General features: G+C 31.0%; 1 protein-coding gene across 6 annotated transcripts in view; it reads right to left on the bottom strand.

The window, feature by feature from the left end:
- The window catches only part of NSD2 (nuclear receptor binding SET domain protein 2), a 165,966-nt gene that overhangs the window by 47,913 nt on the left and 91,333 nt on the right, over nucleotides 1-26,720 (bottom strand). For 4 of the 6 annotated variants that reach the window (XM_074272557.1, XM_074272558.1, XM_074272556.1 and 1 more), the window contains 5 exons: nucleotides 15,021-15,165; nucleotides 13,983-14,060; nucleotides 11,795-11,913; nucleotides 9,170-9,251; nucleotides 8,106-8,230 (listed from right to left, as the gene is read on the bottom strand). In XM_074272557.1, the coding sequence (XP_074128658.1) occupies nucleotides 8,106-8,230; nucleotides 9,170-9,251; nucleotides 11,795-11,913; nucleotides 13,983-14,060; nucleotides 15,021-15,165 (549 nt within the window). Of the gene's footprint in view, nucleotides 1-4,683; nucleotides 4,892-8,105; nucleotides 8,231-9,169; nucleotides 9,252-11,794; nucleotides 11,914-13,982; nucleotides 14,061-15,020; nucleotides 15,166-26,720 lie in introns of those variants that run through there. The other 2 variants (XM_074272561.1, XM_074272560.1) reach the window with 2 other exon arrangements.

Below are 26,720 nucleotides of genomic sequence, written 5' to 3' on the forward strand. Positions count from 1 at the left end.
AAACATCAAACATCTTTTCCACTTACTAAAAACCAATCTTTTATCCTGGACAAGTAGGAGTAAGTTATTTATTAAACTAGATCAAATAGAACAATACAATAATCAAGGGTTCCAAAAGAAAATGCACTATCTTTTTTCTTTGGGGAGGGAGAATGGGGCAGAAAAAAAATAGCTTTTCTTTTTGGTGGAAACTACATCAATGTTCAGATTCCCAATATCCTAAGTGTTGTTAATAAATATCCTAAAAAAAACCACATATAGACTGTATTAATGAAATACAAGTATTCAATTTAAGTATAAGGGGCTACAATCTAAACAAACAGAAAGAATATCCATAATTATGAAATCATAACTCTAAATTATCAAAGTTTTCTAATTCTCTTGAGAAAGAAAAGATTCATGGGAAAAGGGACTCTAGCTTTTTTCTACAGTTCTTTAATTCAATGCTGATGGACAAAAGTTGTAAGCTATTAATTATATTCTGCAATCTTTTTTCCCATTTTACTTTTCCATCAATTTTCTAAAAGGCAGTCATTTTATTTCAGTAGAGAATGATTTAAACATCATTTAGTTCACTGCCACTCAGTACACTGCTCCTGAAAACTTCAAATAATGATTTATTTGAGATAAAAAAAATGCAGCTATCAAGGAAAACCAAAAATGCTAGCTCATTTTGTAACTCTTACAACAAAGATGTAAATTCTATAAACTATAAGGAATTTCTAAAATAAACTTTATGCTAACTCAAATATTAATTTAAAATTAGAAAAAGCTAATTATATATATATATATATAAACAAAACAAATGTAACATGGGTGTAACTAATTTTTTAAAAAGACACCATAATTTTTTTTCTGCATCTACCATTAATACGCAGAAAGGAAGACATCTATGAAAACCTAATGTTAAAAAAATTTTTTTTACATTTATATGGAGACATTCAATTTAGAATACAAAAAAACCCTGACTTACATTTTTAAAGAAAGTGTTTTTCAAAATTTATTCTTCACAATAAAGTCTTTAAAAGGTTTTTCTTATATTGATTTTGAGGGAAGAAATGAAATCATCATTTACAAACAAGATCACTGCAAAAAGGACAAGGGAACTAGAACATATAGCTACTCAATCAATTTTTGTAATAGGACTTATGTAACATCTGTAAATGTTTTTTTAAGAATTTCTTAAGCTGTTATTTTTGCTGTAATACTATCATTTCAACAATTTTTAAAAATAAATTTTGGGGGTGGAGGGTGGGATAATTTACCATTTAATATCCGTGTATTTTGTCTATCTTTGGCACCTAAAACTCAGTGAAGGAGTCAGTATCCCATATGAAGACTTAGAGGCCATCTAAAGTCAGAATACTTGGGTTTAAATCTCACATCTGATGCATATGATATATATGTGCAAGTCACAACCTCCATTGGCCTCAGTTTCTTCATTGATTATAATTCAGTGGTTGGACTAAAAAGGCCTCTTAGTTCTCTTCTAGTTTTTGATGTGATTTTTTGATGTATGGTGGGAAGTCCTGGGTAATTATGCAAGGATGAAAGAATCTTTACATTTAAGAGAAATTTTTCATGGATAACTTCAAATCAATCATTTTATTGGTTTTGGAAGAAGATGAAGGTAGAATTAGCCACATTTAAAAAAAGTCTTTTCAAGCTGTTACTTTAGCCATGGTGTTACCACTATTTCGGTAAATAAATTTTACTAAAAAATATTATCAACATGTTTGCAGTAATGGCACCACAATTTGAGTCAAATTTCCTAAGCAACTGTGGCATCTTTCTCTGTAACACTTTTAAGCTTGACTAGTTGTTAAAATCTTACTATTTCAAAGTACTTATAAAAGAAAGTTGTATTACACTATTACTATTATCTATGAAGGAACTGTGTTTCTCTAATTCTTTTTTCATGAAATTAAACTTCAATACATAAGAGTTATAGATTAAAAGTAAAAGATAAACTAGATATGAACAAGACTCGAGATATGTCAAAGGTCATGTTGCAAGGGCAGAGTAATATTTACCAATGCAGGCCTTTTGACAATTGAATTTTCTCCTACACTTTACACTTTATATATGTGGGTTTTTTTACTTTTTTTTTTTTTTTACTTAAAAAAAAAAAAAAAAAAGTCCCTTGTTTTCCAGCATTATTTTCTTTAAACTAAATTAGGTATAATGTAATCTAGCCAATTTTTTTCCTTAGGATACAGACCTATAAGAAAAAATAAAATCTGTTAACTGTATATCTTAATGTTAAACTTTCACAAGAATGATAATATAAACATTAAACAGTTCTACAGGAATAAATGGATAAGCAGTCAAACAACATTCTAGAATAGTTTCATAATGTTAGGATGGGATTTAATTATAATGTATTTGATTAGGGTAACAATATATGAGGTATGCTCACACCATTAATAAATATTCAAGATACATCTGGATAAAGTGTGACTTGTAATTTATCTATGAAGAAAGCTAAATTCCTCCCTGAGACCTTCCCAGAGCTATTTAGGAATTTAAGAGCAAAACATTTAACTTTACTTAACAAATATCTAAAATATTTATCAATATATCACCATTATCAGGGTTTGTGTCTTATTCTTAATCAAACTGTAAGCTCTAAAATGACAAGTACTGTTTTATTTGAACTCTAAATTTCTTCGACTGCCTAGAACATATAAAATACCTAAAAACGTTGTTTCTACTGTCTAATAAGTAAAACTTCAGAGCAAAATTTTAAAACACATAAGGGCTAGTAAAGAAAACTCATATACTCAATAACATCCATTCAGAAAAGGTCCAGACAGATGATCTACTTCACATTATTCAAATGTGCAAATTATAACTGAATATTCAAAGTAATAAAAATTATTTTTCCTTTTAAAAATTATAAACTGGATTTTAAAAAATGCTTCTGATTTGTTAAGCTTAAATTACTAAGTTATTATCATAGTTTCATCTAATATATTTATAGCCCTTTGGGACACAAATTTTATGATAGATGTTTCAAACACAGATTTTACATGGTGAATCCACAGTATAAAAAGGATTCCATTTCTATAGATATTAGCACATCAGAGTAACAAAAATTTTTTTTCCAGAATAACATAACACTTTGGCTGAATAGCATAATGATCCCTTTTTAAAAACTGGAAGTATATATGTATATGTATAGTGCTTTCTAATGAACACAAACTCACCGACTCCAAAAGTCATTTTCCAAAATGTACCTATTCATGACTTGGATGTTTTCCTTCCCATCATGTATAATTTTGTAATCTCTTCTTAAAACTTTCATTTCATGAGGGTTGGTACAGCAACTCTTCATGTTTTATATATCTAACTTCTTCAACTAGACCAGTTTTGTTTTTTCAACTAGACTACAGTTTTGTTTCTTTAATAGCCCTTATTGCTACTAGTACTCTGCATATACAAGACAGTAGATGGATGATGAAAACACTTTATCCTACTTATTACTTAAGAACATCTTTTATAAATATAATTCAATACTTGTCATTTCAAATACCTTTTTCAATATGTTTGTCAACATTAAAAAGAACTTCATTATATCAGTGACACTTGTCATTCGTTTTAGAGCTATGAATTTATTCTCAAGCTTTTTGGAATGTCAGTGAGAGGTCAGGGTATTTATGTCTTGTTTTTTTTTTAATGTGATATGTTTAATGTTATTGATTTCAATTTAACCCAACATCACAATTTCTCATAAACTTATATTACAGAAGAAAAAAACACTTGTGTTCAATAAGATTTTGTTTTCTTTTTATTCTCAATTCATATAATTTATATGCCCAAGAATTTTTTTTAACTTTTCAATAAAAGGGAAAATAGTTTGGGTAACATATTCTACATGTCCCTATGTACCAACTAAAGGCTTTTAGGAAAGTTTAATAGTGTTCTGACAAAACTATGGTGTATATATAAGCATTGAAATGTTTCACATTAGTAGTATGTAACATGTTACCATGTCCTATCTTATGTTATTCAGTTGAAGGGGCTAAGCTTTTCATCATGCAAACATGCTAAAATATCACAGCAAAAAATGCTTAAAACACTGGAATACAGTATACAGTATCATTTTAAGTAAGTAATGTATCGGGCAATGTAGCTACCTGATGTAATTATGGCATTTTCTGACTAATTTTATAAATGAAATCAACAGGCTAAGGCAAAATGAATGGTTCTCTAACATTTAACTAATTCAAAATATATTGCATTTAATGTCTTACTGAAGTTGTTCAGTAAAAAAGGTTTGGAACAAAGTATTTCCTGCATATTAAATGTGGAATATTAGTTTGTTTTTAATATTGCATATATCTCACTGGTTAAACTGGTATAGAAACTGACTAATAAAATTACTCATTTTGAGATACACTGTTGGAGAGAGAGGAAAAAACAATATACTTGGACATTTTTCTAATACAAAAATCTCTAAAAACTAAAAGAAGCTGACTTCCAATTAAAATTAACTGTCTTTAATGTGGGATTACATCCACATTTACAAGTCAGACAGTTTCACAATCTAATGGTACTACTTCAATCAGTTTGAATGTTATGCTGATCACTGGAATGAATGCAGTTTTATTATGAGATGAATGTGGTTGATTAAATGACCTTCATTAGGCATCTTACCTTGGTCTTAAAATTTGTGTATCTGTTTTCTTCATTGTGTGTGTTTTATTAATACCAGTAAAAACAGAGTATCATACATCTTCCATAAAATGATTGTGATAGAAATGTCATTTTAGTATATACGATGATAGTACAACTTGCAGCAGACATCTTGGAATATAACATCATTTTATGTGCAGTACATTGCAGGAGAGCTCAAGTCCAACTTGACTGATGTTGATTCCAATAAAAGCTGTTACCCGTGAAGGTGAAAAAAATAAAAATTTTCTCTAAGGGAAAAAGTATTAATGTTATGAAAACACTTAAATAACATTCATTCCTTCATAGGTCTTTGTCATGCAGGTGTGGAAATTTATCATTCTTTTTGTGAAAGTGGTAATTGTGCAAAAAGTAAAAACCAGGCAAACATGGAGCTTGCATATTTACCATTTGGTATTTTCTTTGTTAATGTTAAAAAGTAAATATACTTTTTTTTTTTCTTGGTAGCACTTTCAAGTATTTGTTTTAACAAGATTTCCCACTGTGGCAACTAGATGGCACTGGACCTGGATTCAATAAGACCTGAATTCAAATTCAGCCTCAGACACTTAATTGGGTGTGTGACTCTGGCAAGTCACCGATTACTTCAGTCTTCCCATCTATAAAACAGGGATAATAATAACACCTAATTGCTAGGTTTCATAAGGATCAAATGAGATAATAAAATTTAGTTGGGCTTAGCATAGTGCCTTAGCAAAGAGTAAGCACTATGTAAATATTAGGTTTCATCATTATTTCTCATTGTGTTTTCAGCCACAGAACATGAAAATATATAGTGAATATCACAGATATCCTTAAACACAAGGAAGAAATATTTCAAAAAATCTACAGCTGAATACAACATAATTATTTAGAAAGATTGATGCATTTGAGACTAAAAGTAGGCCCACTTACTTTTTCTCCCACCCTTTTTTTTTCAAGGTGACGGGTGCAGACTACTTTCTGCCTCATAAGCCAGAATATTAAGCACACAACAATTAAAACGCTTTTCACAAATATCATACTTTTATGACAATACTATATTGTTAAACATAGTATACAAGATTTCTATTCCATTCAAGTTTTAACAGTGTTTTAATTACAGCAATGTAATTCAGTAAAAAAGTATTTTAATGATGAATTTCCAAAACCCAACAAAAATGACAATATAAAAGGCCAAGTGAACAGAATATATAATCAAAGATACTTGATATGCCTCTTATCTGTGAATTACTTTTCTATTTCATCTACAAAAAATTTAATATCAAGACTATCTGGTATGTTTTCTCTTACTAAATATGAGTTCTTTATGAATTAAAAGAAAATTACTTAATATTAAATCCAGGAAAATAAGATTACTGTCAAAAAACATGTCAAAATATAGCAAGGTATTACTTAAAAAGTATATGCTGATGTAGTGGTACTCCAAAAATTAGTATATTTCTAGTATATTAAAAGCCCTGACCTTTCTATTATATAAGTATCTAGCCTGTAGAATTCTTGATTAAGAATAAATGGCCAGGATAATTCTTCTATTTTGATGTCAAACTCTCAAATTTTACTGGAAGACACGAATAATAGATTCAAGTTATAAAGTGGCCAAAAATTAGATGCAATTTAATTAAAGGTTTCCCTTTCCCTTGATTAACTAAGGAGAGAAAATACATTTAGATGACCTTAAGTAAAACTATTAAATATTATCTTGTATATTGGAGGTGCTTTTTCCCAGTAATTCCCTTTGTCTAAAAAAATCTATACTCAACAAAAAAAAGGGAAAATGACTAAACATTACGGAACTAGGAAAGATTACATTTTATTATTTTTGTGTGAACTCAACACAGAACAGAAGGAAATGTCTACCATAATTCTCTTATAATACCTAAATTTATATCTTAACTGCTATTATTAAGTACTTTTAAAATCCTATGTTTAGAGTATACTCTTAGAATTGGCATTTTAGTCTTCTATATTTAGAAGAAGTACAATATAAGCTCCTGGAGGGCAGCAACTTATTTTCTGTCTTTGTATCTCTAGTACCCTCACACAGGGCTGTGGCACTAACTGCTAAATTTTACACTCAGTTATATTTTCATAATTCCATTAGAAACCATAGGAGAAAAATCAATTTGTTTTCTTTACTAACATCACAATGTCAATACTATATACAGATATGAGACAACCTTAACTAAGTTTCTTAGTTCCAAGGATTCCTTTTAGTTTATATAAAACATTGAAAAATCCCCATTCAAACAATAGCCAATCACAACATCTAATCCCGCCCCCCCACTACCCAATAAGACCTGTTCTATATTTCAACATTTATTGTTATTGGCAACATGGAAATGATTTCTTTTTCTTCACTCTCGTCCAACCCTAGATGGAATATGCCTTCAATTAACTATTTAGAACTAATGAGAAAATCAACAGTAAATATTATAGCATGATGCTTTTCAGAGGGAAAAAAAAAATGGAAATGTACCCATGTGGGAAAAACTGGGACTACAATGAAAAATGGAAGACATTTGGAAGATAAAAAAGGGAGAGACAAGAGATCACTTAGCAATCTATGGACTCAATCTTTCCCTTTCTCAAGCAAGAAATATATTATGCCATTCCTAAATTCTGAGTGATTTATTTTTTCCTGGCAAGGTCAAAGACTTTAAGCATTTTTGTCTATATCTTAAATGAGAAAACATATTATCTAAATCTCATGTAGTCATTATCTTCTGCCAAATATTTTAATAGTTCAAGGGATTATAATCTAACTATATTCACAACAAACTAAAATTTAAGTATTTGAAACTTAAAATTTGCCAAACTATGTTATGAAAAAGATACATCATTTGCTATTTGTGCATAGAAAACAGGAATCTAAAAAGAAAATGTTAAGAACCTGATTTTATATCTACCTATATATGTGCGTATGTACACACACACACACGCACACACACACACAAACACATCCACATATGTCACCATTATGAGAGTACAGAGCTTGTGCTCAAGACCAAAAGAACATCCTATGTCACATAAAACAAAAAATAGACTTGCTTCCATATGAAAAATTATGACATGAAGATGAATAAAAAACATAAGTTTTAGAAGAAAATGCACACCATTAACATTTTACTTTCTGGAAATTACATCTCTAAAATGTATATTTTTAGTACAATTAAATTGCATTGATATATGGATATGCATATATACTTGAAGTACCCAACTTGATCTTCACTACAGTGAATGTATTGTCACAATGCATGTAATTCAACAGAGCTACAGAGACAAAAAGCTTTAACTCATATGCTGAATTTAAAGAAAGCATTAAATTTAAAATTGAGTCTGATTGTTTTTTCCTTAAAAATGGATTTTTGATCACAGACTTTTGATAACTAAATGGCTTTCATGTAAATGCCACTTTTTTTTTTTACCTCATTCTCAGTTAAGGAAGTTGAAGGAGATGAACTTTTGCTAAACCCAAGAGTTGAAGATTCTGCTGCTGAAGCCCGATTTCGCTTCTTCAGTGGTTTACATGCATCAGACAGATTTTTCGTTGCTGTAAAATAATTTTGGTTTACAAAGTGAAGTTTGGAACATTCACAGCTGACTATCCCGTTTCTGCTTTAAAATAGTCCCTTTTTTAACAAGTGAAGATACTCTAAAGATGAGGCTTCTCAGTTCCTGTGTACAAAGCACACTTTATTTTTAAGGTGAATTTAGTACACTAAGGATCAACTAAAGATACCACCACTTTTATTTCCCATTTTTTAGTGTTTCACATCTAAAGTTAAAGAATTTCTATACAGTGCTTTGATTAAATACATTAAAATATTATACAATCTCCAATAAATTTACATTTGTCCTCCTGGTTTTAACTTACAAAATATTTAAATATTGGAGATGGAGGTAAATTGGAGGTGAATTTTTGTCTTTTGTTTAGCATTTTAATACTGAAATTTAATGATACTAGGACTTTTAATGAGCTCCTTTTGAAAAAGAACAATATTTTTCAGGCTGTATCAATAACTTTTGAAAGGTTAAGGAAATGTGTCGAGCAAGTCATCATATTAAAAGCATCCAAGAAGGTTTGGACTAATAATGTGATCCCATTTGTCCAATAACTTTTCCCATTTTAGACATGTCTCTCTAGGATATTATTTAAGCAACTTCACAAATATCTGAATTTAACTTGTTCTTCTTATCTTCTTTGTTCATAATCATTAAATAAATGATAAACTAAGGCACTGGATAATGCTTAAGATGCCAACAATTGGCATGCTCAAAGGAGGAATATAAAATATAAAATAAAATAGCTGTTTTCAAAGTCTAACATGCGCCAATAATTTAATAACAAAAAAGCCTATTACTGGTCCTAAGATCAAGATCAGTTTTCTAAAACGCTTCAGCAAAATTTAGCTGAGTATTTAAAATAAACTTGATTAAATGTAAATGGTTCATTTAAATATTAGAATGTAAACCATTCTGACCATATTACCTGACTGGTTCTTTAGGGAAGAGGAGGTTTCTGTGACCTTAGAAGAGTTTGTTTTGGCTGTTTTGTCACTGCTTGTCTCCCTCTGTTACAAAAAGAAAAAATAAAAATAAAAACTCCCACTGTGAGCGAATATAGAAATTATTTCTGGAGAGTTACTGAAAAATATAAATTTCTTTTGTTTGAAATTCCAAGTACGTTCTGAGCAAAAGAGTTGCTTATTGATTCCCTACAAAATTAAGACTGAGTTAAATAATCCAGAAGGAACAATTTAATACCCTTAAAGGAAATAAAACAATTTATCAACAAATATGTTCATATATACATAAGTGTTAATATCTGACAAAGAATAAAGGGATTAAGTCTCAACATATTAATCTTAAATAGAAGGATTTTAATTTCAATAACGCTTTGTCATCTGAAATTTATTAGATTTATATAAATTCATGTTAGCCTTCAAGCTACCAAGATAAAAATTCAGAAAGGAACAAATTGGGAAAAGTATTCTCTACAGAATCTGAGCTATCTAATTTAAATTTTGCCACAACACCATTGTTTTTTTGTATTGTTAATTGTCAAGTAACATTTTCATTGAAATCGGGCTGCTTATTAACTTGTAGTTTACGTTATTTGTTAAATAAAATTGTGGACTGGAAAATGCAAACATTTTTAAATACACCTTTTCAAATCTGTTAAGTGGAACACTTAACAGCATGTTGGAGCATTATCTTAAAAATATCCATTTCCATCTGATAACTTCTTGATAACTAAACTATAGCAAGAGGTACTATGCTCAGTCTTTCTGATACATTTATATCAATGTTCTGAAATTTAAAAATAGGAATTATGCCTTAAGAGAAATACTGATAGTTCATAAAAATATTGACTTTTAAAACAAATATCTTAAGAGAACACCATTTCTTAGGGACACCTTACACACCAAGATTTATAAACAGTCTCATTTCAAGATACAATATTGAAAAGGACTACAAGTCCTTACCCAGTAAACATTTAAAGCTTTACTACTAACAAGCAGGGCTAATGTGCCACCTATTGATGTTTGCTCCAACTAACCAGTCTGTCAATGAATCAAAGGCATCCAGAAAGGCACAGACATTAGCTAAAATATAAGAATAAGCTATGCAATTTAAAAAAAAAAAAAAAAAAAAGGAAGACTTCTTGTTCCTCATGATAAATTTCATCCCTGGATTTTTCAGAATAGGTGTATATAATCTAATAAAAACAGAAAAGATTTTAAAAGATTTTTTAAAAAGTTTACTACTTCAGATCTGTGTGTGTGTGTGTGTGTGTGTGTGTGTATAAATAAATAAAAAACTTTTGTTTGGTGAGGCAATTGGGATTAAGTGACTTGCCCAAGGTCACACAGCTAGTAAGTACTAAAGTGTCTAAGGCCACATTTGAACTCAGGTCCTCCTGACTCCAGGGCCCGTGCTCTATCCACTACATCATTTAGCTGCCCCTATATTCAACTCTCATATATAATCCCGTGTTTGAATAAAGTAAAGGCATTCTTTTCAAATATTTTCATATTAAAACAATTTATATATAAACATATGTACACATATATGGGAAATAAAGAGAACTAGGGACTATCATGAAACAAGAACTTCAAGAGGTTAAAATACATTTGCAATACACAAAATATGTAAAATCATAGGTTTAGGTTTATTAAAAGAAATAATCCACTTATTTTAATGGATGGTTTATCCTTGGAATAAATGAAGGCAATTCTTTGCTTTTCCTCTATGGTATTATAGTGAGGGAAAAAGTGCTTAGATATAACATATATTCTATTATCAATTTACATATTATTGGAGGTCACAGATGACAGTTTTGGAAAACTAGATGAATGTATATATATATATATATATATATAATTTGTCTAAAATTACATAAAATAAAAGCATTTGCAATTTAACCAAGATGTAATTCCAAATAGGCTGTACTATATTCCCTTTCAAAAAACCTATAAAAACCTGTAAGAAATTTAATCTTTGAGGCAGGAAATCAAAACCTGTGATTTCACTGATGTGTAAAGAAATCTCAGTGATTAAGGTCCTCCTACCAATGCTGAACTTCAATTTTTCTGTAACCTCTATTATTACAAAGTTGCCTAGTGCACTGAAAAGTTAAGGGACTTGACCACAATCACAGACCCAATATTTGTTAAAAGCAGGTTTTCCTGACTTCAAAATCAGTTCTCATTGCTCTTTCACTTCCTCTCTTAATGAACTCAGATTTCAAAAAAGCATTAGTTTCTTTGTATTTAATTCTCTTTTAGAGTTAATGGAAATCAATCTCAATCTGTGAAGGACTCCCTTTTATACAGAAAAATTAATGTTACAAAATAAGGTATTATATAATGACATTCTCAAATTTCACAAACATCAATTTAATAATGCTCTTGGTGAAATCTTCATTTGGTTAATCAGATTTGTTTCCCAAAGATACATATCTAAATAAATATCTTCTGACTAGTTTATTATAATAATAATGACAAATTCCAATTTCACAGAATTGAGTCAAAAGTAGAAATACTAACAAATTTAATCAATCATGTGACTGGTATTTTTATAAGCAACTCAAACAATCCAATAATATAATTACCTTCCGATTATTGTGTTTATCCATCCTGAGTCTTTTCCTAGCTGGTTCCTGAACTTCAAAATCTTCTGTAGGGTGCTGTGTCCTCTTTGTATGGTTTCTTTTTTTTCCATGTAAGTTACCTTGGAATGGGGGATGGGGAAACTTACATGAAAAAATACTCTTAAAGCCCAATTAAAAGTATTGTGAACCTATCAAGGGTAGCAAATTTTAAAAACTTAAGTGTTCCTCGATGCATTTAAAAGTTTCTTTAATCATAATAGTATCTCTAGGATCTTGCTGTTACAGGCCAAATTAATTTACCAAAATTTCAAGGAACAACATCAAAGATCCTATTATGTCATTTATTGAAGCTTTAAAAGTGTTTTATCTGATGATTTTGTAATAATTTTTATTATAACAGTACCAAAATACTTCAGAATCTTACAAATTTTAATATGGGCCCATTAAAACTAAATGTGTGCACACACACACACAAAGTATGTATACATATATGTATGTGTGTACATATACATATATAAATTCTTCACAATTCTCTTTGAATTTCAACGCCTTATTTAAAGTAACAAGTGTTCTCCCATTTATTTTGTATGTTAACAACTTCTTAACATTTTCTCTAAATCTGAAATTCATTATATCCTTACAGGATATAAAAAAACCTGAAGAAGTCAATTTAAGAGTCATATAAAGGAATTAGACATTTAACTAGATAAGCAGTTGACCTATCTTGATGTGGATATTTATATATTCTCTAGCTAAAGGAGAAAATGTCTTTATTTACATAATTGCTTTAAAAAAAGCATTAGCTGAGAGCTAATCCAAGCTTCTTCAAAATCACCACTAGGTTGGGACCTCTGCCCATGCACTAACTCTTTGATAACAGCTGGTATCTACAACTATAGAATTAAATCCCAGAGCATCAGAAATATGTTTTCCAGATCCAGGTGAATAATCTATCTACTTTTCAAACTAAAAGACAGAAACAGCTATTGTACAGAGTCTCAACTAAGTGTATGTTCTAAGAATACAAAATAGCAAATGGCTCAACAAACGCAGGGTGTATTGACATATCAAGTATGGACAAATTGGCTTAAAAAGTAAAGCATGCCTGGTTAAATTAAATGTCCATGACTATATACTGCTTCCAGAAACCCACCTGCTGGATGGCAAACAATACCCAAAGAAAAACCTTCAAACTTGTATTTATTTATCTTCTCTAATGCACAAAATAATATATAGATAACCGGCTTGCTAACTTTGTTAAGAATAATTCTATTCACATACGTCTTTTGTTGACAAAGTTAAACTAAAGCAGAGGCCCAACACTCATTCCATTAAGTATCTGTTTATCTTATTACAATCACTAAACCATTATAAATTGTCAATAACAATCTTTGTTCTAGATTGTAGTAAACTATGTGATTTATTTAGAAATCCCTTTTATATATCACATTTTATTTCAAATGCTTATAATTATAATAGATTTAAAGGTCAAAGAGAGTCCAGACATAGGTTCTCTGAATACTTTTCAAAAACTAATACTCAAGGTAAGATAGTCAATACCATGAACATTCTGCATCTTTATTAATTAGCACCAGAGTTTTAAAAATTAAGACAGCTGAAAACAAATACTTTGATTAAACACCATTTGCAGAAGACTACAAACAAATACTTAAACTCTACTAGCTTTCTAAGCACAAAAATTTTTTAAACAAATTTGTGAAACATTTTTTGAAAAAGCAAAGATAAAAGCAAGAGTTACTTTTATCTTTTGTTATCATCAAGCTAGTTATTTGAAATCTACAGCTTACACTACAGGGTTAAGACTAATTTTTTTGGAGGGGAATCAAGTATTCTATTAGTTTTAGTCAAACATGCCAAGCTTTTAAAATCATGACACTTTTCTGAAATTAACTTATCCCATGAAGAAGTCTAAAAATTAATTTTCTCCATTTATTGACCACTAATACCTCCTTACTATCCTAATCACATTATTTGCAAAAGACACTGACCAAAGTAACAATTTCAATACTACAGATTGAATAGAAATTTTATATTGGATATTTTAAAATCCCAAAAATAAGACAATAACATCTAAGGAAAAAATAAAGATGTTATGGTATGTGGGTGATTACAATCAATCACTTCTTAAAATGGTCAACTAATTGTACACAATACAAATTTCAATTACTTCTGGATCTTGATCTCCTTTTAGGTGAATCTTGAAACACTTTACGTTTGGTCTCTCCAATATTCTTCAATGATGAACCTTGAGAGATACAGAATTTTTTTGTTTTTTTAAACTGATATCCAAATATTTTATATGTATTCTTAAAATACTGTTAATTTCCCAACAAAGTAATTTTGGACACACATTCAATAGAAATATGATCTTTATACATTAAAAATAAAATCTGGTAAAACACTCCCTCATTCTTGTCATTGCCCAAAGCAAAGTGTCACACTGAAATTTTTCAAAAACTGGAAAAATTCTTAAGAGTGCTATAAAGAAGTAATGGATCAAAGATCATTTGATTTTTAAAGATCAGGCCAGCTTAATATGCTTTGTATACTTTTTCTTCAAGTAACTTACTCAAGAAAGCAATAAACATTCATCAAATGATGAATCAAAAACACATGTCAATTAAGACAACTCCAGGGAATCATCTTATATTTATTAATATTGCCAGAAATAAAGCATGAGTAAAACAAATTATTTTTAAGGGGTTTGGAAGGTATTCCCTGGGATTATAGCTCTAGTTGTCTGCAAAAGAGGGATATGACTGCTGTCTATAAATCTTTCATACACCAAATGATCCGTGAATTTGCACTCACAGAAAACATCCTAATTTCCCAACTCTTCCCTCTCCAAACCTTTCTCAAACATCTCTGGAGATAGTAAAGGCTAGAGTGCAGCTGCTTTTAGGCAAAAGAAGAATGAGAAACCTTTAATTTCAAAACAACAGAAGGTGTATGTACACAAAACAGCTCTTCATTAACAATAATCAAGAAATGTAGACTTCAGAGAGTGCTTTTTTATTATAATCATTTGTTGTTGTTGGTTTTTTTTTTGTTTTTTGTTTTTTTTGCTACTGGCACAAACCCACATATTAAAATTGGAAAACAGTGAACCACTTCTTTCCCTACACGTCTCTAATATATGTGCTTAGTTTGACATCACTATGCATATAAATTTAATTAGAGTACACTAGCACAGTTTTGTGTTTACCAGAGTCTTCTTCAGATTTGGGAGAGGTCACTATGGCAAACTTTGTGTTATAACGAGCTTTCTGTTTTTCATTAAGCATATTCCACTGTGATTCGAGCAATTCTTCAATCTCTTCAGATGAAGCATCTGGATGTTCAGCAACTACCTGTGAATACAAATGTTTAAGAGCATTATTTTTTAAACTGTGCTTTTAATTAATAATAATGCATGTATTGCCCCATAAATATTAATTCTAATAAATCTTAGCCTTAAGAAAGTAAAACTATTATTTTTAAAAACAATTATACTGGTGGGCCAGTAATATTAAGAAGAAAAAAATTTTGCTCCATCAACACCACAGAAATCTTTGAAAACACCATTACACTATATTTTCCAATTATACTTTTTTTTAAAAAATTCAATTAATACAATTTTTCTCTCTTCTCTATAGCTCTCAACCACTTAAAAAAAAAAGTAAAGAAAAAGAGAACTATGTTAAACAATATTTGTGGTCAAGAAAAACAAATTTTCACAATGGTCAGATGCCTAAAAATGTATCTAATTTTTGTCTAATTTTGTATCTTCAATATATTACTTCTCTGTTCAGATGAAATGAGCTGCAAGTTCCTCTGGATTCATAAGGTCATTAATTATCTTCAAACAGAACATTTTAATTTTTAGTGAGGGAAAATAAGTCTCAATTTTATCATCTTACCATCTTAGTACTGTTTTCTAAGAAGGGTTCTTAAGCATCCTTTACAGCTAGAAACTAGATCTTTTTACAGAATATAAGTCCCAAATAGCCACTACTTGACATATTTCATTTTGATCATATCATTGACAGCTAAAATCTACCTGTAGAAGACTTTTAGTTACACTTAAGGAAGATTTCCCACAAGATTAGTAGCAAGAACTTTAACAACATGTAGATCTTACTAATCAGCAATTCAACTCAAGAAAGGATTTGTTAAGTATCTATAACATTCAAAGCATCTGTTGTAAATGCAAGGAATATAAAATAATAGAAACAATTATATAAGTAAATACAAGGTGCATACCAAGTAATTTCAAGAAGAGAGGAGTTAAAATGACTTGATATTAACATGTTACTAATATTAGCATTATATCTTCTATATTATTATAGAATTGTCCAATATTAATGTAGGGATTTTGATGTATTTTTGGAATTAAGTATTATGTTAATTTGAGCTTTAACACTTTCTTTCTTAATTGATGGCTACTTTTAGGCCTACAATGTTTTTGTAAAATTTTCATTATCCTCTAAATAAGTTTGTTTACATATCAAAAGAGATGTTCCCCATTTTGATTATCATTTAAATTTAAGTTAGGTTTAGTAAAGAGCTGAAAGGGACCTGTATGTGCCAAAATGTTTGTGGCAGCTCTTTTTGTTGTAGCTAGAAACTGGAAGTTGAATGGATGTCCATCAATTGGAGAATGGTTGGGTAAATTGTGGTATATGAAGGTTATGGAATATTATTGCTCTGTAAGAAATGACCAGCAGGAGGAATACAGAGAGGCTTGGAGAGACTTAAATCAACTGTTGCTGAGTGAAATGAGCAGAACCAGAAGATCACTATACACTTCAACAACAATACTGTATGAGGATGTATTCTGATGGAAGTGGAAATCTTCAACATAAAGAAGATCCAACTCACTTCCAGTTGATCAATGATGGACAGAAATAACTATACCCAGAGAAGGAACACTGGGAAGCGAATGTAAATTGTTAGCACTACTGTCTATCTACCCAGGTTACTTATACCTTCGGAAGCTAATAATTAATGTGCAACAAGAAAATGGTATTTATACACATATATTGTATCTAGGTTATATTGTAACACATGTAAAATGTATGGGATTACCTGCCATGGGGGGGAGGGAGTGGAGGGAGGGAAGGGATAATTTGGAAAAATGAATAAAAAAATAATAAAAATAAAAAAATTTTTTTTTAAAGTTAGGTTTAGTAGTACTTGAGTCAAATTTAAAGTTGAACTTAAATTCGTTTTTTGGACAACCAGCTACCATTAAGTTCGATTAGGCTTTTCACCCCAACTGTAAAATCATCTCACTATTTTGCCACATAGACGAGTTCGTTCTGTCTACTGTTCTACAATAGCTCACTTAATTTTGGGAAGTCGGGCTTTAATTCTTTTTGTTCGATTTGACCAATGATTTAGCTAGTTCCAAAAAATGGAACTACACTATGAAGGACATGATCTTTTTATGAGGCAGAAGTAAGGAGGGAGAATATTCTAGATATAATAGTCATTTGTGCAAATGCATGGAAGCATGAAAGAAAATATCATGTATGAGCAACAGGTCAATGTGGCTAAAAAAGAATATGAATAACATGATGGAGATGAATTGGATTATGGGAAGTCTTTAAATAACAAATTAGTTTGCATAAGGGAATAGGGGGAAATATTGAAAAAATTATTAAGAGGCGACAAAAAACAGATATGTTTTAATAATATCATTTTGGCAATTATGAAAAGAATGGATTGGAGAGAGGTGAGAATAGATTCAGGGAAATAAATTATAAAAGTCATTTTAATAGTACAGGGAAGAGATGATGGGACAGAGATAAAAGATGTTATGAAGGTAAAAGCAATAAGATTGTCAAGTGCCAGTTGGGAGTGTGAAGGAATGGGGAAAGTCAAAGGACCAAAGCAGTCTAATTGAGGGACTAAATGGATAGTGTCCTCAACCAAACAAAAATAGCAAAGTGTGGAAAAGGGATAAGCTTGGAGGAAAATGTGATTTTTTCTTAAGAAATACTGAATTTAGGGTACCTATGGAACATTTAGGGGAAAATATTCAATTAGTGTACCTGGAGCTAAGGGGAGATGCAAAGATTAGATATATTGATTTGGTATTTCTCTGTATAAAGGTATCTCAACCCATGTGAGATGATGAGCTCACCAAGATACAGAAAGAAAGCTCAAATCAAATTCCTCAAGCCCTAGAACTGTTAATATGCAGAAGATGATGATTTAGCAAAAAAGCCTGAAAAGGAATGGTCAGAGAAAGAAAACCAAGAGGCATGTCATAGAAGCCAAGAAAGCAAAAATGTCTAGAAGGAAATAAAGATGACAATGCTGAATTCTGTGTAAATGGATCAAAGAGATTAAGCACTAAAAAGTGAACACTAAACTTAGTGTTTAGGGATTGATTTAGCCATAAGGGAAAAAAAGCAAGCAAACAAAAAAGGTGAAAATTGTATGCTTCAATCTGCATTCAGTCTTCACTCTCTGAATGCAGGTGACATTTTCCATTCCAAGTCTACTGGAATTATCTTGGATCACTGTATTGCTGAGATGAGCTAAGTCTATTATAGTTGATCATGACATAATCTTGCCATTACTGTGTACAATGTTTTTGCTTATTTCATTCCCCATTAGTTTAGCCTTTCCAGACTTTTCTGAAATCAGCCTGTTCAGCATTTCTTATAAACAGTAATATTCCATTACATATGCGTTATTTATTCAACCATTCCACAATTAATGGACATCCACTCACTTTCCTTGTACCAAAAAAAACTAGACTTTTTTTTCCTTATGGTTTTCATCTTTTATTCCATTTTTCTTTTACAATATGACTAATATAGAAATATGTTTAAAATGATTGTACATGTATAACCTATAATACATAGCTTGTTGCTTTGGGGAAGGAGAAAAAAATGAATGTTGAAAACTATCTTTATATGTAATTAAAATGTAAAATATTGAGAAAAAAAATTGTTAGGAATCTTGCTGAAAGCAGTTTCAACTGATTGGTGAGGATTGAATGAATTTAGGATATTGAAAAATGGGAATTATGTGGGAAATGCAGGCAATAAAATGTTGCCAAATTTTTCTAGCACTTTAGTTGCAAAACAGAGATGTAAAACAAACTAAAAAAGTGCATTTGACTTCTAATGCTTTATATCGTACTCATTCGCATCATTCTTGTGTATTGCTTCTATATTCCCCTTACAATCTCGAAACCATAGTTGACCAATTCATCCATTAGCTATCCTTGCTTCGCTTTAGTGGACAGGAAAGTAATGATTTACATTTGTAGGAAATGAGAAAGAAGTAAGAGATTAAGTATGTGAGGAGGGAATGAATCTGGAGAAACTTTTGGGAGACAAGATCAAGGACACAAAGGAAAGAAGATCCATCTCCTCATCATAGCCTGGAACAAAAGAGAGAAAAAGGGAAGTTTTTTTTTTTTTTTTTAAATGCATTTGAAGTATAGCGTGAGGAAGAAAAGGAACTTACTACAGATGATCTCTATCTTCTTAATAAAAGATGTGAGGTCTTCTGCTGAAAGAGGAAGGAAGAAGTGGCACATAAGAGGTTTAAAAAGAATGAAGATTTGGAATAGAGAAGAATAAAAGGACTGTCACATGACAGGGAGGGTCTTTTAAGGTTAGATAATAAATTTGTGATGAAGGTAGTCAAGCATGTGTGACTTTCTCCAAATATATTCAATATTATTTGACAATGAAAAGAGAAGGCATGGGGGCAGCTAGGTGGCACAGTGGATAGAGCACCAGCCCTGAATTCAAGAGGACCCAAGTTCAAATCTGGTGTCAGACACCACTTCCTAGCTGTGTGATCCTGGGCAAGTCACTTAACCCCAGCCTCAGAAAAAGAAAAAAAACAAGAGAGAGAGAGAGAGAGAGAGAGAGAGAGAGAGAGAGAGAGAGAGAGAGAGAGAGAGAGAGAGAGAGAGAGAGAGAGAGAGAGAGAGAGAAGGCAGATAGCATAGATAATCCCAACCCTCAAAGTTCAGCCTTGGCAAGGTATAACAAAAGATGGAAAATTAGGGTAGAGATTCAAATCAAAAGTAGTTGATGGATAGTCAACTATGGGGTCAATAACAGAAGGGAAGATAAAGTTAGAGAAAGGGTGAATTGATAAAACAAAAAAAGGGTTTAGTGATTGAAGATTTCGATCAAGAATCTGTTTAGGAAGAATGAAACAAGACTCAAAGGCAAGAGTTTGTGGTCAAAAAGATTATTCTTCAAGTTTTAGATGATGGACATGAAAGTTATAGGTTATGGTTAGATCAACAATGTGACATTTTGTGTAGCTGAAATGGAATGAAGATTAAGGTCATCAGAGTTTGGAAACTAACAATAAAAGACAGCAGGTTATTTGAGAAATATTAGTTTATGTGTTCATACTTCATATGAAGTATGAATACAAATTGGAAGAGGAGAGTAGAAAAGCATGAATAGGGAACTGAGCTTCTTGAGCAAAAAAAGAATGACCTGGTATGCACTTGATGATTGGTGACAAGATTATTGCGGTGGATGATAAAAATAGATGGAGTACATCCTAAAGAGAAGAAAGTTGCTGATTAAGTGGCAAAAGGACAATCTAGAAATAAGGGTAAAAACAACTCCAGTGCTTTGTGATTATCATTCTCTATTCTCTCTTCCAATACTCTAAATGGATCTGTGATATCATCCATGTTGGTAGTTCCTCCAACAACAAAGAAAACAATTCATCCTGCCTTTTTATATCAGCTTGCCTCTAGAGGCCAACCCAATGTACTGGGAACTCTTCATGGAGTTTCCTTGATACCAATAGAGTACACAGAGGTTGTCCATAAATAATTCTTCATTCTGTTGCCAAACAATGAGCCCCATTATCTTCTTCAATCATACATTTCTTTGATGACATGCTTTTTGTAGTTTTTAATGTCTCTTTCTGCAATGTGTTGTAGCCTGCTTACTCACTATGCACCTTTTCATCACTGAATAAAAAGCAGTATTAAAATATAGGATTTTCCTTTAGGTGAACAATTTGGATCCAAGTCCAAAGGGCTTTTAAAAATGTTGATTCAGCAACACCATTACTACATTCTTCATCCCAAAGAGATTTTTTTTTAAAAGAGAAAAGGACCTATATATAGAAAAAAAAATTATAACAAACTATTTTTATGGTAGCAAAGAAGTGGAAATTGAAGGAATGTCCATCAATTAGGAAATGGCTGAACATGTTTTACTCTCTGCCTTAAGAAATGACAAGCAAATTTCGGAAAACATAACTAATGGACAGTTAAGTCAAGTCAAAAGAACATTATACACAGTTACAGCATGATGAGGAACTGTATTGCTTCTATTACTCTTATAATCTTGAAGCCACAGTTGACCAATCATCCATTAGCTTCCTTGCTTTCCTTTAATGGACAGGGAATACATTTGTAGGAAATGAGAAAGGAGTAAGAGATTAAATATGTGAGAAGGAGAGAATGAACCTGGAGCAAACTTTTGGGAGACAGGATCAAGGACACAAATGGAAGGAGATCCATCTTCTTATACTAAGCAATACAATGATCCATGACAATTCTGAAGGCCTTAGGATAAAAAAAAAAAAAAAAAAAAAAAAAAAAAAGATATTTGGGGCAGCTAGGTGGCGCAGAAGATAGAGCATCAGCCCTGAATTCAGGAGGACCAGAGTTCAAATCTGGTCTCAGACACTTAACACTTCCTAGCTGTGTGACCCTGGGCAAGTCACTTAACCCCAGCCTTATTAAAAAAAAAAAAAAAAAAGTTATTTATTCTAGCAAAAAACAAACAACAAAACTGATGGAATCTGAATGCAAATTGAAGAACATTCTTTTTAAAACTTTATTTTTCTTTTTTTTTTTTTTTTGTTTTTTTCTTGTGGGAAGTCTTTTGAAACGTGGCTAACATGGAAAAGTTTTGTATGACTGGATGTGCGCAATCTATATAAATTATCTGCTTTCCAGAAACTAGGCACAGACCAAGATCTCATATCTATACTAAAATAAAGTCAAAATGAGTACATGATTTAGACATAAAGGGTGATACTATAAGCAAATTAAGAGAGAAAACAATAGTTTACCTGTCAGATCTTTAACAATGGAAGGAATTTATGACCCAACAAGAAACAGAATGTTATGAAATGCAAAATGAATCATACCAATTACATTAAATGAAGACAATTTTGCATAAACAAAAGGAAACCTGAAAGATGGGAAAAAATTTTCATCCAATGGTTCTGATAAAAGCCTTATTTCTAAAATATATAGAGAACTGAATGAAATTTATAAGAATACAAATTATCCCTCAATTGGTAAATGGTCACAGAATACAACAAGCAGTTTTCAGATGAAGAAATGAAAACAAGAACAAAAAAAATTTTTTTAATATAAATTAAAGCTATCTGTAGTCGTGCAAAAAAAAAAAAAATACTCCAAATCATTAATGATTAGAGAAATGCACATTAAAACAAGTCTGAGGTATCATCTCATACCTATCAGATTGTTTGGAACAGTTGTTTTTGTGGTGGCAAGTAAGTCAGAAACTGAGGGCATGCCTGTCACTTGGGGAATGGCTGAATAAGTTATGGTATGTGAATATAAGGGAATATTACTGTTTTTAAAGAAATGATTAGCAGGCTGATTTCAGAAAAAGCCTGGAAAGACTTACATGAATTGATGCTGGACAAAGTGAGCAGAACAATAAAAGCAACATTATGCAATGTTCAACCATGATAAACTTAGCTCTTAGCAATACAATGATCCAAGTCATTCCAAAAACTAAAAAGATAGAAAATGCTATCCACATCCAAAGAGAACTATAAAGACTGAATACAGATTGAAGCATACTATTTTTACTCAAATTTTTTGTTTTTTTATTTGTTACGGTTTTCCTTTTTGTTTTGATGCTTCTTTCATAACATGACTAATATAGAAATATTTTAATGTAATTGTACATGTACAGCCTATATCAGATAGCTTGCTGTCTTGGGAAGGGATCCCAGAAGAAAAAAATCTGGAACTCTAATTTTACAAAAATGAAATGTTGAAAAGTATCTTTACATGTAATCGGAAAAAAAAATGAAGTAGAATTATAAAGGGAAAATAATGCTTGCCTTCTCAAGTATAGAGAATTTGAAACTCAAAATGTAAAAAAAAAAAAAAAAAAAATCTTGAAAATTGTTTTTATATGTAATTGGAAAAAATATAAAATTTCCACGAAGAAAATATTTTATATAAAAATTTACATAAATTTTATATGAATTTTATGTAAAAATTTGTAAATATACACATGTAAATATAGGTATTTTAATAGTATTTTTTTATTTCCTTGGGTTCATTATAAGAACTTCAATATTTCCCCAAAGCAATCCAGTCTATTCTCCCTTCTCTTTTTCTATTCTGGGCCTATTTCTTTTTCTACTTGTAGTGTATGTCTAAGCCAAGTTTAAGTTTTACAGGCTATCCAAGTATGGGCAATAGATATAATTGCACTTGGCTTTTCCTATATAGTTAGCCGAAACTTAAATTAGAAGGCACTGCACAGTTCTGGGGCTTGGTGTCACAAGCAGCAATCTCTGGGGCACCTCATTATCTATCTCTTCAATATTAAATTCAGTATTAAGAGTGACATTTAATATTAATAATCAAGGGGAAGAACAAGGTTTTTATTATTGTTTTATAAAGTCAACAACCATCAGAAGAACCCAGAAAATGGGAAAAGAGCAATAAGACATCTCTAATCTCCCTTTGGATTCTGTAGATTAACTATTATCCCAGATTATAATCTGAGATTAACTCCCTGACTCCATATCAGAGCACCAAAGTGACGCTGGAGGCATAGGAGATAGGCAGGATGCTCACTAAGATTATTTCCCTCTCTTTTTCTATTTTTTGAATTCCCTTATCATGCATTTGAAAGGTTACATTAGCACTTTATAGAATGAATTCACAAGTACTTTTTATGAATGTTCTGCTTTTTTATGAGTATAAACCTGCCACATTGTACCTTTCTTTCCCCCTACTGCACGCATAGTCACAAATGTGCACTATGAATAAAATTACGCAAATGCTCAAATGCTGAGGCTGATTAACAATTGATTATGGGTGACATCTAAGGCAGTATTTTGCTTTACCAAATCAAATTATTTTTATAATAAAATAAACACAATTAAGGGATCTTGTATTCTTTATTTCTATCAGACAATTGTGTGATGGCCATTATGTGGTTTACAAAAGAACATTATACATCTGCCTCTTTTAATATCATCATCAAGGACACATTTGTTACGTGTGTAACATTGCTCTTATAAATTCTGTATTTATGGGAAAGTAAGTCAGTAGATAAATGTTTATTAAATCATCTTAAAATTTTTTTATTTCTTTTGTTCTCACATTACTTCAATCTATTCCCCTCCTTTTCTTTAAATACTTTTTGTGATAAAGATAAGCACTTAAGTAAAACATTCAATATGGTGCTCCTTGATACAAGGCAGCATACACAATAGTCTATTAACATTCTATACAGTAGTTGCCTAACTCTCTACTATAAAGAGGGAGGTACTATAACTATTGTCCATCTGTTTTCATTTACTCAGAATTCAACTTCTTTATAATCTTTTCATTTCCATTATTTTAGCCACAGTGTAAATAGTTCTCTTGGTTCTGTTTCCTTGGCTCTATGTCAGTTCGTTTAGATGTTTCAATGTTATTCTCAATCTTTCATATTTGTCATTTCAATAATACTTCATTACATTAAAAAACTGTTATTTTTCATCTGTCTCCTCAATCCATTAGCACACATTTTAATTTGAATTCTCTTCTACCACAAGGTATAGCTACAAATAGTTTGATCCACACATCACCTTTGTTTCTGTTTTTGATTTCTCAAGGTCCTACGTCCAGTAATGGATTCACTTGATAGTCACTTTGCTTGCATAATTCCAAAATGAAATTGAGACTGGCTAGACTACTTCACTATTCCAACAGCAGCATATATCAGCGTACTTGTCTCCATGACCCTCCAACATTGACTATTCACATAATTTGTTAATCTTTGCCAATTTTCACATTATGAATTTTATTTTAATTTGCATTTCACTATCAGTGTTTTTCATGTTGTTGCTTATAGTTTGCAATTCTCTTGCAAACTTTACATCCTTTGATCATTTATTTACTTGTGAGTGGCACTTGATATAAAATATTTTTTTCAATTCTTTATATATCAGATTCACTAAAATTTTGAAGCAAATTTTTCCTTAATCCACGACAGTTCATTCTTTCACCCATTCTAGTCATACAAAAGATTTTCAGTTTTTAAAATTTTAATTTTAAAAAATTATTTCTTGCATCCCTTGTTTAAACTAGAATTCTCCTTAACTGTAACTCTGAAAAGTAGCTCATCTTGTACTTATATTTTTTCATGGTGTAATCTCTTACATTCAGCTCACACCCACTTTAAGTTTATCATGGCAAAAAATCTAAAATGATGATTTAAATCCAATTTCTGCCAAATTAGATTCCAGTTTTCTAGAAGTACTTCCCCAAATAAATTATGCTTTTAGGTTTATCAAATTCCTGACTGATAAACCTAAGAGTATAATTTGTTTGAGGAAGTACTTTTTAAATTGCTTGTTATACACATGTAAAATGTATGGGATTACCTGTCATCAGGGGAGAGAGGGGATAATTTGGAAAAATGAATAATAAATAAATAAATAAATAGATTGCTTGTTATAATAGAAACATTCTCCACAGAAACTGACAGAACATACTCAACTGCGTATAGCTTTATTTTGGCAGAAGCAAGTAATACATAATAAAATATGTACCAGATGGCAGGATGCCCAATTACTCCTAAACCCAGAAATTATCTAGACTGTATATAGGCTACTCTGAACCTACAAGTCCTAAAAAAGTCACAGTTTGGTATTTTGGCATGTTAGATACACCATTCCTAAGAATGCATAAAAGGGGAACCAGAAACATAATACTGTCCTCAATTAATGTTGGGCTTGCCTATTCTTTAATGGCTGATCATTATATAAAACTCAAAAATGGTAATCCAGATCCTGAACATGACTCCTCAAAAAAAGGGCATGGTCTTGGGGATTAGGTATAAACTAAAGCTGATGGCTGGAGTGATTTTATATTCAGATTCCTGCTGCCAAGACCTTTGGAATGCTTCTAACTTTACTTAATTCATCATTATATAAAACAAAAGTATAAAGTACATAAAAAAGCAGACCAGGTGAAAGAAAAAGCTCATCTAGCTTGTTATTTTGCCTACTACACCCCCGATTCTGTCTCTGGTCTTTGGGCCTTCAGTTCAAACTTCTGTTGGCCCATTCATATACCCTTATGTCCTCCCAAGTCAGTTTACAGAACCACCCCAATGTTGCTTAATCTCACCACTTCTACAATATCACTCTTGTAGCAACCAAAGCCCTGATGCCTAAACATGATAGAGGGGGGCAAAGTAGGAGAGATACTATATTTTAATTTAGAGTATCAAGCTCTTCATAGAAAAACATTTTTCTGCTTCTGAAACAAATGTATCAACTGGTTTTATTTTTATGGCCTTTTTGCAAATATTTATCATGAGTACAGCACTGAAAGATGACTAATTGTCCCATGAAATAATATTTTTTTCTTGGTTTCGCAAGTCCTTTATTTGCTCTTTAAGGAGAACCTGTGAACCATTCTTCCATTTGTTTACAATTTCCTTTTGTCTTCTGGTTTTGTTTATACTTAAAATGTCAATACTGGAGTGATTCATTTCCTATAGTAGCATGTCCACTTGTCTATCATCAATCAAGGACAGATATAAGGGACACATCTGACACAGAATACCCACAGTTAAGTTAATATTATAGACATTTTCCATCTTTTTTTTTTAATACTATAGTCACTGCAGAAGAG

Source organism: Sminthopsis crassicaudata, chromosome 6 (assembly GCF_048593235.1).
Source record: "Sminthopsis crassicaudata isolate SCR6 chromosome 6, ASM4859323v1, whole genome shotgun sequence".
Taxonomy (NCBI): Eukaryota; Metazoa; Chordata; class Mammalia; order Dasyuromorphia; family Dasyuridae; genus Sminthopsis; species Sminthopsis crassicaudata.